The sequence below is a fragment of the Takifugu flavidus genome, chromosome 8 (genome assembly GCF_003711565.1).
Source record: "Takifugu flavidus isolate HTHZ2018 chromosome 8, ASM371156v2, whole genome shotgun sequence".
Taxonomy (NCBI): Eukaryota; Metazoa; Chordata; class Actinopteri; order Tetraodontiformes; family Tetraodontidae; genus Takifugu; species Takifugu flavidus.
In genome coordinates this window covers 9,726,039-9,743,292 of record NC_079527.1, presented here as the reverse complement: position 1 = coordinate 9,743,292, position 17,254 = coordinate 9,726,039, and the positions used below count along the sequence as shown (strand labels likewise).

General features: G+C 46.5%; 2 protein-coding genes across 7 annotated transcripts in view; one reads left to right on the top strand and one right to left on the bottom strand.

Annotated features, from left to right (window-relative positions):
• Window positions 1-17,254, bottom strand: part of cacna2d3a (calcium channel, voltage-dependent, alpha 2/delta subunit 3a) — a 70,921-nt gene that overhangs the window by 11,778 nt on the left and 41,889 nt on the right. For 2 of the 3 annotated variants that reach the window (XM_057040743.1, XM_057040744.1), the window contains 15 exons: window positions 15,572-15,643; window positions 15,226-15,306; window positions 14,829-14,903; window positions 13,753-13,836; window positions 13,605-13,676; window positions 12,989-13,050; window positions 12,845-12,912; window positions 11,698-11,743; window positions 11,113-11,210; window positions 10,938-11,031; window positions 10,746-10,841; window positions 10,546-10,667; window positions 9,838-9,915; window positions 185-246; window positions 31-75 (listed from right to left, as the gene is read on the bottom strand). In XM_057040743.1, the coding sequence (XP_056896723.1) occupies window positions 31-75; window positions 185-246; window positions 9,838-9,915; window positions 10,546-10,667; window positions 10,746-10,841; window positions 10,938-11,031; window positions 11,113-11,210; window positions 11,698-11,743; window positions 12,845-12,912; window positions 12,989-13,050; window positions 13,605-13,676; window positions 13,753-13,836; window positions 14,829-14,903; window positions 15,226-15,306; window positions 15,572-15,643 (1,155 nt within the window). The remainder of the gene's footprint in view (window positions 1-30; window positions 76-184; window positions 247-9,837; window positions 9,916-10,545; window positions 10,668-10,745; window positions 10,842-10,937; window positions 11,032-11,112; window positions 11,211-11,697; window positions 11,744-12,844; window positions 12,913-12,988; window positions 13,051-13,604; window positions 13,677-13,752; window positions 13,837-14,828; window positions 14,904-15,225; window positions 15,307-15,571; window positions 15,644-17,254) is intronic. The other variant, XM_057040745.1, reaches the window with a different exon arrangement.
• On the top strand, window positions 2,682-7,760 carry LOC130529983 (leucine-rich repeat and transmembrane domain-containing protein 1). 4 transcript variants are annotated; one of them, XM_057040749.1, is made up of 5 exons: window positions 2,682-3,339; window positions 3,608-3,715; window positions 4,722-5,103; window positions 5,195-5,400; window positions 6,543-7,760. In XM_057040749.1, the coding sequence occupies exons 2-5, from the start codon at window positions 3,697-3,699 to the stop codon at window positions 7,067-7,069; spliced, it is 1,134 nt and encodes a 377-aa protein (XP_056896729.1). In that variant the 5' UTR covers window positions 2,682-3,339; window positions 3,608-3,696; the 3' UTR covers window positions 7,070-7,760. The 4 variants fall into 4 exon arrangements, with proteins under 4 accessions (XP_056896729.1, XP_056896728.1, XP_056896727.1 ...); XM_057040748.1 differs by having other exon boundaries at window positions 4,719-5,103; XM_057040747.1 differs by lacking the exon at window positions 3,608-3,715.

Sequence of the window (17,254 nt, the reverse complement as noted above, 5' to 3'; positions counted from 1 at the left end):
TTGTTGATTAATAAAGATAAAAACGCAAACCTCATCTTCACAACTTATGGAGCATTTGCCATCCAATGCTGCACACTGAAATGGAACAACAAAGGACATTGCTATGTTCCACTGGCTACCACAGACACTGACAGCAACAGTTCTTGTTTTCATGCTTCTGGGTGTTTGTTGAGGATCTGTTTACCTGTTTGCTGGCTGTCCAGAATTTCCTCTGAAAAAAATCCAGTTTCATCTGAATACCCACAGCTGAAAGAGAGAAACACAGCAATATGATGATGTTTATTGTCATTGTGCTGAAAAAGTGAGATCTTTCATTCAATTCCAACTAAATTTAGTAAACATTCAGAAATGGCATGGACTTTTTTGCTTGTGTGGAGTTGACTGAAGTGAGTCTCTCTTGCTTTCCAAGAGCAGCCCAGATTCCTCTAAAACTCGACCGTGCTTTCTGGAGCTGTCTGCAATATTTAGAGCTTCCTTCAAACACAAAGAGAGCAGCAGGTAGTAAATTAAATGGAAGGGAATGTGGTGTTTGGATGACTTCAACAGCTGGGGATGCTAAAAAACAGCAAAGCTGGCTGACTGAATTTGCTCGGCATCCACAGAATAATACATCATACTCATACAAGTCACTCATACATTTAACTGTTTTTACCGTTTACATGTGCTTAAAAAACAATTCATACTTTGATGAAGGTTGACCATTAAATATTTAATATATGAGGCATAAGTTTAAATGTTTGGAGAGTTTTATTTATTGTACAGCACAATATGACTGCAATATACAATACTGCACTGTGCTATACAGTATATTAGTTCAAACCATCAGGTCACCCAGGAATTATAAATCCATATTTTTCCATTACCATCTACAACAAAACAAATGTTCTACCCCTGTTTAGCCGTTCATGTTTGAAGAGTGAAAAGAACGTCATCCCAGAAAAAGATTCCACAGCTTCGCACGTCTCCCGGAGTGTCTGCGTGATTGTTTAAGTGCGGTGGGCCGCTGCTCTGGCCTCTTTTAGCCCTCTGCCCAGTGGAACAGGTGCAGATCATCTCATCATAAGCTTTGCCAGATCCCTTCAGCAGCCCACCATTTCTACACCCACATGGAAAAGCCATGCAGAGAGGCTAATTTAAGATGTTGGGCACCAGCAGTGGAAACACACGTGGTGCAAAAATCCAAAGCAAGTGTTTTTCGCAAAGCCAAGATCACCTCAGAGGTGAAAAGAATTTGAAAACCAGATTACATGATTTTGAGCATTTACCGTAATGATGAAGGATTTTAAGTGGTATTCAGCAAATTTCAAGTCCAACACGACTTTTGCTAAAAGTGCATTAAAGGAAAACACTGCAGTTCTGTCTGCTTCATCCAGGAAGTGGGTTTAAAACAAAACACCTAAATCTGTCTCACTAATGCTAAGGAATTTTCTGTCATACGAGGGCACGTTTAATTTCCCTAGGTATGATTTAAGAACTTGGGGCTGTTTATGCCCTGAGCTGGGTTTAAAAGTCCAAAGATAAAGAGACATCAAATCCTGTACAAATCCACCCATCACCAATCTCCCATCAGCTGGGCAGAGAAAGATGACAGCCGCCTTAAATCCTACAGGTATTTGGGATTCAAGTGTGTGTAAAGCCGCAGAAGAGCATTTGTGTGGGCATGTGCACGGCAGCAGGGGCAACGAGAGCAGGCATGGGTCTCTCTGTGCGCGTATACATCTGGATCTTAGATCCCGTCAAAAGGAAAAAAAAAATGACACAAATCCTACAGACGTGCGGCAAACACAGAGCTGCACGAGAGAGGTGGCGCTATCTAAGCTCAGCGGTACTACGCAGTGCAGGGGCGAATCGCATCGAGATGAGTGGTGGCGTCAAGAAAGCTGCCACGACTGCAGCACAAACGTCTCCTCCACTGGGACATTTCCAGATATTAACAATGACCAATTTCAGAGTAGATTCTCTCACCCACTGATGTAGGAAGATCGAGAAAAAAAACAAAAAACCTTGCTCATCAAATCTACACTCAAGAATGACAACAATTTTTTTTTAAATGTGTGTACAGTAATTTGTTTTAAAAACAGAAAAGAATACTGGTATGACCTATGAACTTTGGCTCTGGGGGACGGACGGACAGACAGACAGATAGATACTCTATGTAGGTGGTGATAGAAGGTAAATCCCTAGTTTAATATATATGACAGGATGAAAATAATTGCCGTGCCCTTCAGCAGAAAGAAAGATATAAATATAGATGGACAGAGGGGTGGGGGTGGTGGTACATCACAAGGTCAGCTTATATCACATCATCGCATTCATTGTTGAAATGATTCGATCATTAATCTCTTCTTATCTCCTTTGTTCATTTTGCGTCTCCTTCAAGTGACCCGTGTGCTCTTGCAAGCTCAACATTCAATCTATTTAGCTGCAGGTACATTTACTCCCGCTTAGAATCCTGTTCTCCCTCTTTGTGTGTGTGTGTGTGTGTGTGTGTGTGTGTGTGTGTGTGTGTGTGTGTGTGTGTGTGTGTGTGTGTGTGTGTGTGTGTGTGGTTAGTCATGCATTTTATGCTGCCATGCTGGGGGCGTGTTCTGCCAGCCCTTCTGCCCATGGCTCATGCATAATATCATCAGAGCATGCCACAGCAATGGGCACCCTCTGACAGCGCCTGCTGCATGTGCATGTGTTGGGGTGTTTTGTGCAGAAAAACCGGTGCCCCTCTATTTCCGTCCCGCTCGGCTCTCACCAGAGCAGGAGAAGGCAATAAGAATGTGAGCATGCAAGCTGATTTAAGAGGTCCAGCTGTCTGTTTTGACATGATATGACAGTCACCACTGGGGACGGAGGCAAGAATCGAGCGGAAATTAACCACACGCACACATCAGGGTTGTTGATTTAAGGAAAAGGGGGGTGGGGGGGTGGTAATAACATCAAATCAAGATAAGGCAGGATGAAAAACACCATGAAATGTAATGCAAAGGGAAAGAGAGAGAGAGGGAGAGAGAGAGTGACAGAGCAAGAGAGAGGGAGAGATTCCAAGGCTGCCTGGCTGGCAGTAAGCTCTGGGCTCTGATCTGCTTGGTCTGATGGGGTTTCATGCCCGTGCAGACAGCATTGGGGGATCCTGAGGGTAACTCGTTTTTTTCCTCCACTGATCTTTGCTTTTCCAGCTTTTCTCTTCCTGCTTGCCGTATCATCCTAGACAGATGAGACTAGTCGGGACAGCTTATCTCAACCTCAGCGGTGGCTAATGGATCACCAATGACAGGCAACGACGATCAAAACAGGATCTAAAAGAAGATCAGATGCAAGCGGCCATGAGACAGCTGGCAGATATGAGAGGTACGAAGATATGAAAGGTTCCATCACCGAGTAGAAGCTAAATAGACACACAGGTCTGCACATTTGTTTCTGTGTGTGTGTGTGTGTGTGTATATGTGTGCATACATTAAGGTGGGCAGCTGCTCGAACTTGCATTGTGTAAACTGTTGTGTAACTGTGTGGTTGGAGCCACGTGGGACCATAATGTTCACGCTTGCTTATGGCTCCCCCCCAGTGTTACAAGTGTTGGCTTTGACACCGAGGTGACGGTAAACGATACTCGTTCTAGGTCATCTATGCATGCCTTGACGGGCGTGCGTTGAGTTAGAGGAACACATCGGAGCTCACAGAGATTCCCCTGTTGACCTCATTCCTGAGATGCTGCTACCACACTCCAGTGAGCTGACACTGTTTACATGCCCACATTTGCAATCTATAGAGGGATTTCGTTGATTTTTGCATATAGATTTAATGCATAAGAAACAGAATGGATCCTTGCATGAACACGCTTCACTGCAATTAATTATGTTGAATTACATGCAGCCACATGACGGAATAGATTTGAATGTTATGCCTTCCTATTGCACAAAACACACACACATCCCATGTGTGTAATACCCAGTACTGGAGCGCTGTGCTCATGCACGCTGCCATCTTGCAGGGAATTGTGCTGCGACTGGAACACACTAAATGCCAAAAGCACGATGATCCCAAACCAAACAAGACAGACAGTATTTTATTCGAACAATGCCGTGGAATGATGGGATCAGCCTTTCCCAACAATGGGATAAGCCCTTTCCGAACGATGCGCCAGTTGATGGCTGAATGTTTTATTCTTCACATAATGTTTCACCACTATGCTTTGGCCATAATAAATCAGATGTGTATATTATAAAGCAATACATATGCAAAGATTGTAATTGAAAAATGTAATAATTTGACAAAATTGGATAGGTTCGCTTTGAGAGATGATGGGAGTTTGGGATACAAATCAGAGCTAGATGTCCAAGCTGTAGTCATTTCATCGAGCCTCCAGCAATCCAGCAGGCTCTATAAATAGGAGTCCATGTTCCACAAGAAATGGACATTCAAGTTCTCTCAAAGGGAATCGGACACTCAGTATGTGCTGCGTATGGATTTACGTGTGGGTGGAGTGTGGGTAAAGGGTTACCGAGCTTTGTTGAAGTCACTAAGGGCCACTGTCTCAGAGATGGTAGGAGTCTGCGCAAGTTTACTTTTTTGTTTTTGTGGGAAAGGAACATAAATATCTGAGGGAAATATCATTTCTACAAACTTCAATTTCATTTTGTGTTTGAACCTGTGATACATGTAGATATTTGAGACTCAGTTGCACAGACAGAACAGTTTGGGACCAACATAATGTCCTGCTTTCTCCACAGCAGTGCTGCTGTGTATCCTCCTATCCCTCCTTCCTTTTTCACACGCCTGTCCAAAGGAGTGCAGCTGCAATGGCAATGCCAAAGTGGTGGACTGCCGGGGACGAGGCCTATACGACATCCCCCACCCACTGCATCCGGACACCCAAGAGCTGTATCTCCAGGATAACCGAATCAGGGGGTTGGGATCAATGGCTTTCCGAGAAATCCCCATTGTCCGCGTCCTTGATCTATCTAATAACTCCATAACATCTGTTTCGCCGACTGCTCTGCTGGGCCTGAGAAATCTGCAGCACCTCGGACTAGCCTACAACAACCTGAGGGAGCTCGATAAGCGGTTGTTTGGACCAATCCGCACGCTGTCACACCTCGATCTCTCACACAACAGGTTCCTCCTCAACACTGGAGCAAGTTACCTTCTACTATGTCATGATCCTGCATATTTAATTTTATAATTCCTCTTGTGTTTGTTCGTCCAGCCTGTGGGGACTCTCTGGAGCTATGGGTGACAATCTGAGGAATCTCAGCCATCTAGGTCTGGCACACAACAGAATAACACGACTGGACCGCTCCCTACTGGAGGCTTTGACCCGCCTGGACAGCCTCACGCTTCGAGGCAACCCGTGGAGATGCGACTGCCAGATCATAGGCCTTAAACTCTGGCTGGAGACCTACCTCTTTAAAGGTTAGATACCCCCAGCTAGCTGGAACTTGTGTTGCTGGGTTTTGTTCTGGTAAGACTTCATGATAATGCTAACCTTCAATGCCAGAACCTTCCTAAAGGCAGGTTCACACCAAGCTGTCTCCAGCCCTTGCTACAAAGATTAGTCTCTTTTCTTTCACCTCTGTTTGAATAATCGAACATGTTCCTGTTCAGCATTCACAACATTTTTTGCCTTAAATCTGGTCTACAAATATATCTCTGTGATTTAACCAGTGGAAGGTTCAATCAACCCTAATTTTGGCTTTGATCTTACAAAAACAATCAGGTTGCAAGACTGGAAAGAATGTGCATTCGACAGATTTCTTCCGAACCGGCCTGGGCATCCGCTTCTTTCTCATTTGGCCCTTTTCGTTTCTCATTCGACAACCAATCAGAGGGCTGTTTTTCACCATGGGGAACCGTGCTTAATCCGCTAATGGTTTAAAACTACGGTCGAGCTACAGTTTAATTGGGGAGCCTCTTCCAAAGATTAAAATGCACTGATCCCCAACAGCCGCAATGTGTTAAAACCAGGATAAGAGCTCCCTCCAATTATCAGAGGTGGAGTGGCGGATACATTTTTTAATTGTTTGTTGATTGATTGATTAAGACTAAGTGACATTTTTTTTCTGCTAAATTTAAGGAACATTGGTACCCTTTACACCAGAGCCTACAACTGTGGTCTTTACAGTCAGAGACAGTGAGAGCGTATGATTAAGAGTTAGAGTCCATTATTTTCCACGCTAGACCAACGCTAGCGTGTATTAGATAACAAAATAACCACTGCGGGGTGAAAGCTAGGCTCACTTGGAGCACTCTGGCCCACCCACATGCACGTTGTTCTGACAAGGCTTTCAGCTGGAAGGCTGAAAATTCTAATTACCACAAAAGAGAACAATGGGCCAAGATAGAAGGATACATGGTTAATAGTGATCCAGGGGTACATCAGGCAGGCGGAAACAAGTGGTTTACTGAGCACATTAAGCAGGAATAGAAAGATACACAATAAAGAGATCCAGGAGAAACATCAAGATATGTGAGCCTTCTGTTCCAAACCTTTTTATCGTTTCTTTACTCAGAGTTTTTTAGTGCCTGCATTGATCTAACTTTGCCTTTGGTCCTAGGTGGAGTGGTTGATGAGGTCATTTGCTCACATCCAGAAGAAATGAGGGACAGAGACCTGCAGAAAGTCCCTTACCAAGTCTTCCATGTCTGCATGACCACGAGCTACCACTATCTGTTTGCTAACATACACCACCTGGAGACTGAAAGACTACTGCGAAGCCATGCCCACGGCAACCACGCTCATCCCTCGAGCCACGCTCTCCATATCCCCATCGGGGAAGGCTTAGGCGGTGGAACAGGAGGAGGTGGAGGAGGAGGAGGAGGGAGCCTGCCAGAGTGTGAACCGAAGCAAAGGCACCGGCCCGTCAACCTGCGCCACGCCATCGCCACGGTGGTGATCACAGGAGTGGTGTGTGGGATCGTATGTCTGATGATGTTGGCCGCCGCCGTGTATGGCTGCGCCTACGCTGCCATCATGGCCAAATATCAACGCGAGCTCAAAAAGAACGAGGAACTGGCGGCAGCGCGGAAGGCAGATCACACCACAGGGGATGAGAAGGAACCTCTGGAGAACGCCATTGCCTGAGAAAGAACTCGATTTGATACTCGGACCTCAACCCTTTAACCTGTCTGAGAACAGGGTCTGCATATTAGTACATGTGTAGTTGTGGAAAAAAAAGAAAAAACTGAGGGAGATATTCATGTGCCCGTGTGTGTGTACATATGTGTGTGTGTGTGTGTGTGTGTGTCCTGAAACTCGGGTAGCGAAATTCACCAGGGATTTGACTATGCACTGATGAGCAGAGTATCGTTTACTGTATACGGGTTCAAGGGCCAGGCCAAAGAATCCCAAAGGAATTGACTCTATTTTGTCTGTGTGATACAAATATCGACAAATGGCTCTATATTTATAATTGTGTATTTTTAGGTACGATAGTAAACCTCTGGTAGTTTTAAAACAGATTTCGAACCTTGGTTGTCGTTCGGTTGTCGTCAAATGGATATTTTGTTGAGTTTTTGAAGTGATTTGGAAAAACAAAAAAACTCAATAGGCAGCTGCTGTTAGTGACGTTCTGTCGTGTCCCCGGTCTGAGAGGATGTCCAGGATGAGTGTGAGAGTGTGTGAGGGACGTATATGTTACGCATAGATTTAGATTACTGAGTTTGTGCCTAAACCACGAAATATGTTTCCTTAAAGCATATTTTTCTGATGACTGAAGAAAAATCGGGAAATCTTTGAAGCAATAATGAAACAAACTGAAATGAAAAAAACAAAACCTCGACTCTGTAATTCTTTATTTATTTTCTTACAGGTTAATAGTGCAATCGAGCTGTCAACAGTCCACATGTGTAATTATTTAGACCATTAGGTGCAGCGTGTAAAATTTTAATCCCATAATAATATAGAAGGTCTCAGCACTTATTTGTTAATACTACTAACTTCTCCCCACTAGATGCCGCCAAATCCTACACATATTGCTGAGGCTTTGATTGGTTGCAAAAGCTAACTAGGCCATGTTGTCCATTTGATACATTTTATTATAATGCTATTAAATTTAAAATAAAGATTCTCATTTTACCAGATTTATTTAACTATAATTTACATAGAAAATATATACATATTCAATGGGGCAGAGCTGCAAAATTGTGTGAATGTGAGGATTCCTTTACAATATTATTAGTACTATTATTAGCATTAGTATTATAATCGTCAGTCTTTTTATGGTTGTAATCATCATTATCATGACTCACTTGCTGTGAGCTAATATGGCTGTGAATGTTTGTCTGAGCTAATACCTGACCTGGGTTCATGCAGCTGATTCACTGCACGTGGAAAAAGATGACCACAGACACGTGTGTGTCTTTGTGTGTGTGTGTGTGTGGCACTCTTACTGGGGCAATGTCTGTAGGGCTCATGGAACATGATGTCATCAGCCTGTCCTGTTACGTTAGCGTGTTTTAGCTTATTCACAAGTCTGCAGCTCAGTGAAGCGCAGGCCAGCGCGAACTGGCCCTAACCGGCCCAGGCTCCATTTGCATCCTAGCCTACATTTCTCCTCCCATCTGACTCTATTATATAAAATCCTACAAGCAGACATTCCCCTGACCTGACAAGCACGACCGTCATCAGTGTGGAGCAGCATCATGTGCAAAACTGGGGTTTTCAAGGATCCCTAACAGTGATTAGCCGTTAACCATCGAGAGACGTCTGCTAAAGGAAAAACAGTGTTCAAGGAAATGGGATTATCCGTCGATAATCCAGTCCAGTTGTTTGCAGGAAATACTATGATCCATTCTGAGCGTGCACGTGTGCTGTGACACTGCACAGACTCACCCATCTCTGTCCTTCTGCTCCAGTGGTTAACCCCAGGCCAACAGTACCCAAAATGCACTGCTTCCATGTCAACACATTCAGGCACCATTTCTTTTCTCTCTTTTTTCTCTTCTCCTTGTCATATCTTCCCAATGCATTTGAAACAATCTTTTTCTTCCCATCTCATTTTAGACAGTTTTTATTTTTACCGGTCCTACTCTCATAAAGATCCCATTCAGATGACAGCTGACTTTCATCAATCAAAGAGCTTTTGGATGAGGCAAAATGCAAGTTAGTCACTTAGTGTGATGTGCAGAGGAAAGGATTACGATAATCCCCAAACTGCTGTAAATCATATATTTTGGGGAATGAAATGAAACATATTCATTTATGTAATCACTAAAAACGCACGCAAACCCCCAAAAGGCTTTAAGATGATCCATATAAATCAGAAATAGAGGCGCTTTTAGAACGGGTTCTTCCTCTGTAAAACCAGGAATTATTTCACATTGCCTTCACCATTTTGAAACACTTAGCCATATCAAGAAGGATATGGTCTATAGCTCCAACAGGAATGTTTAGAATTTACCTGGAATTTTGAAAAACATTGACGCGTTTCCACTGAAATTACTGGGGGGAAAACAAACTTTTCCCCAGCCCTAAATTTTCCCTGGAAAAAGTACCTCAAAGGGAGGAACGGACTCATCAGGATCCCTTAAATCCATGCAGCATCCCACTCTGCCATGTTTGAGCCAGTCAGCGGCTGCAAGTTTGTCCACATCAATTCTACAAGCTTCACTTTAAATGGGGCAGAAGATGGGAAGCCAAGAGAAGTGGACAGGCGATGAGGTGGAGTAGAAACACACAGATTATCAGGCTTTTTTGTCTTACCTGGGTACATAAACCCCTGATAATAAAAGTTCTTGGGAATATTGGTTAAAAAAAAGGGGCTTTTGTAAACATCCTCGGGCTGGAAACAGTCCACATGAGCGGCATGCAAAGGAAAAGTTTAAGAGTGTGAGAAAGCGAGAGCCACCTACCCGCAGCTATGGGGGATTTCCTCTCGTCCAGAAGCTGAATGGCAGTGCTGGCCAACACCACACTCCTGTTCTCTGACACTGAGTTAGAAACACACAGGTTAGAGGTCACACTAGAGTCACGTGTCATAATTATGCATCCGCATGACGGCCGGAGAACCCTTGACACCACTGTGGACTGTTCCATGACTACAGTCCAGAGGAAAAGTCCAGCGAGTAAACATGAGCCTCTCGGATCACTTGTGTGAGCACTAATGGAAAGCCTGAGGCCGAGGACAGATGAGAACACACTCTCCCTTTGGAGGGAAAACTATTTCTCACAGTCTGGTAAAGTCAATCTAGGTGCATGTGTATGTGTGTTTGTGTCTGTCGCTTTTGGTCAGTGTGTGTTCTCTCCAAGTTACTATGGAAAAGGATCTTTCTAACGTATCTTCTTTCGACCCGTAGCAAAGCCACAAAACCACAGGCTAAATTCATAATCCAGGAAGAGGAGGTGGAGGCACACACCTCCAAAAACAAGCGCAAATATAAAAGAAGGACCCGTGGAAACTTGATAAAAACGATAGTTGTGCGTCCACAAAAGATCTGCCTTGACGGTGGGTCTCGTAACTTATCCGCCAGGATCAGTGCCCCTCAAACGTGGTGCTTCTTGCATGATCTCACACCTCACGTGTCCCTGACGCTGCGTACCCAGCATGTTTTCAGGCTAACCTGTGTTGAAAGGCAGCGAGTAGACGAAGGTTCCGGGGACCTGCTCCGCCGCTCTCTTGTACCACAGCGGGAAGTGGTCGGCGTTGAACACGCCCTCCTTGTCCTCCGCCGTCAGGAAGTCTCTTAATGTGAGGAGGAAACAGAAGCAGCCATGACGCAGACACAAGCGTTACTGCTGCGTGAGCTTTCGGCGCACTTACTGGTTTGTGAGCTCATCGGGAACCACAAACAGGTTAATCCTGGACAGGCCCGTCCTGGTGCCGAGGTAGGCGATCTCCACCCCTTTATCCGAGTTCCTGTGTGGTTTCCCAAAGACACAAAACCAAGGGTTCAATTGGAACGAAGCATCTGACTCTTAATGCGTTCAATCGCGGGGGAAAAAAAAGACGAACTCGGACTTGTTGAGCACGAGACTGGTCCAGTAGGCCTCCAAAGGTGCCGTCACCACAGCGTCGAAAAGGACCTCCTGAATCAGCACTTTGTCGCCTAAGAAGGTAAAAGGCACCGGGTCTGTAAGTCCATCAGCAGAGAGAATAAGGAGCATGTGAGGGCGGCGCCGTCACTGACAGCGAAGGTGGGGCTCGTATCCGTTCAGGTAGAGTTTGATGGCCTCCATCTGGGTCAGGTAGCGATGCTCCGGGTGCTCGTCCGTGTTACAGTAGGTCCTGGGATATATCAAGAACAAACAAGTTAGAGTATTAGCGACTGATTCCTGACACGCAGCCCACACAGGAAGCTACAGGCCCGACGCTGAACCCAGATCTGTCGCTCCGTCATCGGTGTCAAATGCCTAAAAATGTGACGGTGATTAAAATGAGACGCGCGGTCGTGACGCCGACCAGGTGCTTCTGGTTCACCTCACGCCGCGAGGCCCGTCCTGAGCCATGAATAAAACAATGGACGCGTTCCAGCTTACAAGCAACAGTTTGAGAAGCCCCGGCGGTCATTTCTCCAGATAACGGTTCCCAGTCGTTACCACCACAAGTCATCGAGTGACACAAACCATCAACTCCTGCTGCGGCACATGCCAAAGCGTTTGTACAATTATTGGAATAAGACCGGGGGATTTGTTTCTGCTTCATAATTAAAATGTTGCCATGGATTTGGCCCAACGGCGCCGTCACTCAGAGCTCAGCGTCGGTTTATTCTCACCATTCGTCCGCCAGGGCTACATCAGGATGCTCCAAGTCGTGAAGCCCTGGAAGGAAACCAGAATTATTCTTCTCAAACTGGAAGACTGAAAGCACTCAATATGAACTCAGAATAATGGGGGGAGGCATTTACACCCCTGTCGCACACGCCCTTAAATGCACGCCGCGGTTGAAAAATGTGTTTTTTAGAGGGACGTGACAGGCCTGATTAGATCAGGAAGCGCCAAGTCATGCTCCGAGCGCTCCAAATGATGGACGTGTTTTTGGGGAAGCACACAAGCGCGCATGCAGGCGCTGCGGCGCTGTCCCTGCATGAATATTAACATGCATGAGGCCGGACACACAGAAGCACACGGGGGCTGACGGAGACGCCGGCGGGACGTCAGCGAGCGAATCCAGCTACTGCAACGTTAATGTCATTATCACCTCATTACAATCGTGTGTGTGTGTGTGTGTGTGGGTGTGGGTGTGTGTGTGTGTGTGATTTATTATCTGCTGCCAACTATTAGCAGAGTTTTTAACTTTTTTTTAAAAAGCTTTGATCAGCACAGCTGGACTCCATCAATACACAACTGAAACGATTTATTCTGTGTGATTAGATTCTGGTCGGCAGACTTTAATGGAGCAAAGGAAACATATTTCAAAAGTAAAAGAATTGTTGTTTTCTTTTTTTGTTCCAGGTTTGAAAGACAAGAGCAGTTTTCAAACTAAACCAGTTGGGAAAAAATCTGATGTATTGAATTCCTAGATTTATATTTATACATAAAAATACTGCGACATTCAATAAGTCACGATTATTTTGATGTCTGGATGCTGATAATAAAGTCTAACTTTATTTAATAACCGCTGAACTGTTCAACAGAACAGGTCGAATGCTGCACAGCGACACCTGCTGGTGATGACAGCATGGGCCAGGCGGTTGGTGGACGTCTGTGACTCCGTTTTTCAGACATTTTAAAGACCAATCTGCTGCATCATCCCTTTAAATAACACTGTCAGGATCCAGGGTTGGTTAACATGAATCTTTCTTGAAGGAAGATTCCGACAGATTTGATTAATCATACTGTCTCAAACGTCTTCAGTGGGTGGTGAGTCAGGGTTTAATATCCCCTCAGCAAAGCAGAGAGAGGAAAAGGAGAATTTCCTACCTTCCTCCACAGTAACGTTCCCTCTGAAGAAAAACTTTCCGTGGCCTTTGGAAAGAGCAACACCTAGACTGAAACCAGCAAAAACAGCATCAAAGCCTGATCAAAGAAAACTGAGCATTGGCCATTTTAGTTAAGCTTCCCTACCTGAACGGAGTCCCTTTAATATCCGTGTAGTAGTAATCGTTATGCAACTCCAGCACCCGTTTCTGCGGGAAGAGCTCAATGAGTTCCATTATTACACCGCGAAGAGGAGCAAAGACGTCTGTGGGCACAACTCTGGCTCCATCTAGTGGCACCGGGGGGAACATGCTGCGGCTCCACGGGCACTAACACTGCAGATGCTTGTGTAGAATATTCGAGCAGTAAACATGCATGTGTGCGTGTGCCTTAATTTACATACTGAATCCGAATAATGAGGTTGCACGCGCGCACACACTCGTGCAGACTATCTCTCTCTGTGACTGAAGCAGGCAAGTAGTAAAAGGGGAATCATCCGGCTGCTTTCTCTCCTGTGTTTAGCACCATGTGCACGGTGGAGATAAGGGGCTCACACAGACAGACAGACACACACCCCTGCATGCAGAGCAAACAAAATCTGAAACAAAATCCCCGAGTCAACTCTGAACATCACTGTGCCAAGTGTAACAACCCCTCGGCTGAGTGGATTTCTCCCCGCGGAGCGCCGCCTTTGAGGCCATCGGGGGAAAAGTGCCTATTTGTGCGCTTTGTGCATCGGCATCAGAGGCCCCGGATCCCTCACCCCTTTATCGACACTCTTCTTCACCTCCATGGAGAAGGTCCCGGTCTTCCTGTTCACCATGGCGTTTCGTAGCTAGCAGACACAAAATGCAAATGAAAGCATCGGGCGGCGTCAGCGCGTGCCGAATGTTCAACCGCGAGCGCCTCACCATGTCATCCTTATCCTCCCATTCCACCTCAGACAGATCCACGCTGCTGTAGTTGGGCTTCCTGCGCTTCTTGCCGTCACCGTACTGCACACAGGCATGCACGAACAAAGATACTGACAAAATCGGAACACAAAAACTGGTGATAATTATATATTAGTCAACCATTCACTGTGTCATCATTGTGACATTTCAACATCAAACAACACGCTATTATAGCGAGCCTGCTAATTACCTCCTGCTACTAGCTGAGCCTGTGGATGGGCATCAGCAGCTAGCGTGAATGTTTCATGCTAAACGCCTGACCACGGAGGATATAGAGGCTATATCAGCCTTTGTGAATTATGTCTTTGTGTGTATCTGCCGCTACAGCATGCCTCCCTTCGCCTCATCCCAACCCTTTCCATTAGCTCCTTTAATTAGGACACTATTAAACTACCTGTCCATCTGTCTGCTCCCTCTGGAGCCTTCAGCAGGACGCCGTTTAGTCGATATGCTCCTGTTTCCACCGGGAGATGCGCAGGCTGGGCGCTGGCGTGACCTCACAGCAGGGACCGCTGTGATTCGCCAATGAACTGGACATTTAATTGACACGCCACTGCTGATCCACCTGTTCCTCTACCTGCAGCGCTTCGCCTCTAATCCGGCGCTGCTTTTAATGCTGGAAGCTGTTTGGGTTTCGCCCGGCGTTGCGTCCCCGCTCCTTTCTTTCCTCTCTCTTACCTCATCCTCTTGTGAGAGGAGCGAGTGAACACAATAGAGTTAATCACAGCCATTCAGGAGATCTATCTCTGTCTATTCACAGCACAGCAGAGGCATAGTGGAACGCGCTCAGCTAATCTGCATATCGTCATGCTAGCCAACACAGGCTCACCGTGGGGTGTGGAGAGTGCCCTCAAATATACACCATCACTCACTACCGCAGCAGGACAATGGAATCCATAATAGAGTTGACAAGAACTCAGGATTTCGTTTTCTTCGGGCCAAGTGTCCAGAATAATAATGAAGAGATCTGAACCTTTGGCCCAATCGCCGATGGTTACGATGACGTGGCTCATGTTGGTGATGGGGGTACTCACAAGTGGTCGCAGGTCTGGGTGGGTGAGGATGTAGCCGTTGTTGGTGATGGCAAAGGCGTATCCATGAATGCCCAGCTGGGGGGAGACACACACACACACACACACACACACACACACACACACACGGATGTGACTTTGTGGCTGATAACCAGAAGATGGAGGTTAAGGTTTGTTAGAGATAAGGCCCAAGCTGAGGTCGCTGAAGAAACAACTTTCACGAACAAACACAATGATTGTTAGTAAAGACTCGATTCCCCCGTGCAGGAAATCTGACGAAACAGAAGGACAGATCGTTTGTGATGACGTTTGTCTTCATGGAATTGTTCGGCGGACACCCGCGGACCTTTAATTAGCTGAGGCGACCTGGCAGAAGTCCCCGGGTCTGTGGGCGCCCTACCTTATGCTTGGGGATGGTCTTGAGCAGCTCGGAGACGGGCACGTCTGTTCCCACCACCCCCAGCAGGATCCCGTGGTTCCTCTAGACGCATAAGAACACTTCAATTGAAAACCCTCTTATGCAACTCATGGATCCAGTGTTTTAAATCCTTTAAAAAAAATCTATTGTCTATTCAATTAGTGATGCAGAACTGATCAAAAGGGATCTGGCACGTGTCTAATTGGAGCGGAGTGAGTCATTATTTGACGACGTGTCGGCAGTATCGGGAAACTTAATCCCCTCTGGGTGATTTACTCTAACAGCAAAGTTGTGAGGGGAATGGGGATGTGGCCGTGTGCGCGCTCACGGTTTCGTTCTTGGTGCTGAACACCGGCATCGCCACGGTGGTCATCAGAACCGGACCCTGGCCGTCGTCCAACTGAGCCGGACCCCAGGAGAGCGGTCAGCGTTGGAGGAGGGAGAAGAGGAGAGGAGGAGGAGAATGAGAGAGAGGAGCGGCGCGGCGTGGCGCGACGCCGCGCCGCGCCGCGTGAATCATCCTGTTTGGTGACATTTAACACGTGTTCCGTTCTGAAATCCTGCAGCCGACACTCACTCTGTCTTCTTCTTCATCTTTTATTCATGCTCATTATTTGCCTTTAAACGCGTACAGTCGTAGCCCCCCTTTGATCTCGGGCTAAATAAGCTGATCCAACAGCAGAGCCTCTGCTCCGGATCTGGGTATTTCCCCTCCCTGAAGACTGGTTTAGGAATTTGGATATTTATCTTTGCAGAGGGTGTCTGACGTCGATCCGTGTGAGATGAAAGCTTACGATGAAAATACTGAAGGGAGGCTTTGTCGCTGCTCAGAAAACAGGGTCTACTCGTGCCGGACCTGCCTGTTTAGGTTGCCGTGAGTAACAGCTTCATGAAACCCCAAAAAAGAGGCAAAACAACAGTTCTTGCTAATGTGTCCCTCCATCTTGGACTGATGAAAAGGGGAATCATTAGTCCAGGCTGCTGCTAATATCTGTAGCGTTAACAAAGCGCAAGTTTGCTAGCAGGGTTAGCGCCACGTGGATAACATTCTTCTCGGGCCGTTCCCCATCGGAATCCTCCTCCCCATCTTCCCCTATCCTCTACATCCTCCCCTCTCTCTACCTTCCTGTCCTCTCTGACTGCGTCCATATGTCTCGTCTTCCTCTGGGTCTCCCGACAGAATCCTTCCGTTCACTGTCCCTCCTCTGGACATGTCCTGACCCTCTCAGGCCGGCCTCTGGAACTTCCTGCTTCCTTGTCTCTCTGCTTGTAAAACACTTGCAGCTGGATCTTACCTGTAATTTCTTCCTGAGTCGTCAGGACAACTCCTAAATGTTCCATTTCCGTCCCACCTGCTCTGCCAGTCATCAACCTTCCGGACAAATCCGCCTCATCTTCAGCTTTCTCTTTACATCTCTGATCTTTGCCTCACGTTTACTGAAATCTCTCCCAGTTTGTCCTCCTGACACACTCCTCTTCCTGCTGCGTCCCCCCGCCCGATCGTCCCCAAACCAGAGCGATGGACAACACAGTGGTGGGAAAGAGGTTGAGAACAAAAGAGTGGGGTCAAGGTAAAGCGGAGACGATGGAGAGGATAAAGGGTCCTCGTAAACCGCACGTCCAATAGAGCCACTCGCTCTCCTAAACCTGAGCTCAGCTGGGATGACGACAGGCTGCAATGAGAAGCGCCGCACATTTCCTGTTAATCCCAACGATCGCGTCTACCAGCGTGGTGTCTATTTCATTTTCTGCTGAGCTGCTTGGATGTCAACAGCCAGCCAGAGTCTCTCACACTCGCAGCTCTGTGTCAGACATATGGCCCAGCAGCTGCCTAATGGGAGCGCTCTCTGCTCGGCTCATGCTAATGTGGGGGCAGCGCGCTAATCTAGCCGCCATTATTATTGTTATGATTGCAGAGCTGCTTATCGCAGCCCACATACGACACAGAGGGCAAAATTAAAACTGGGTTTTGTTCAAAGAGATCTGGACACGTCGTCCCGCCCGATCACAC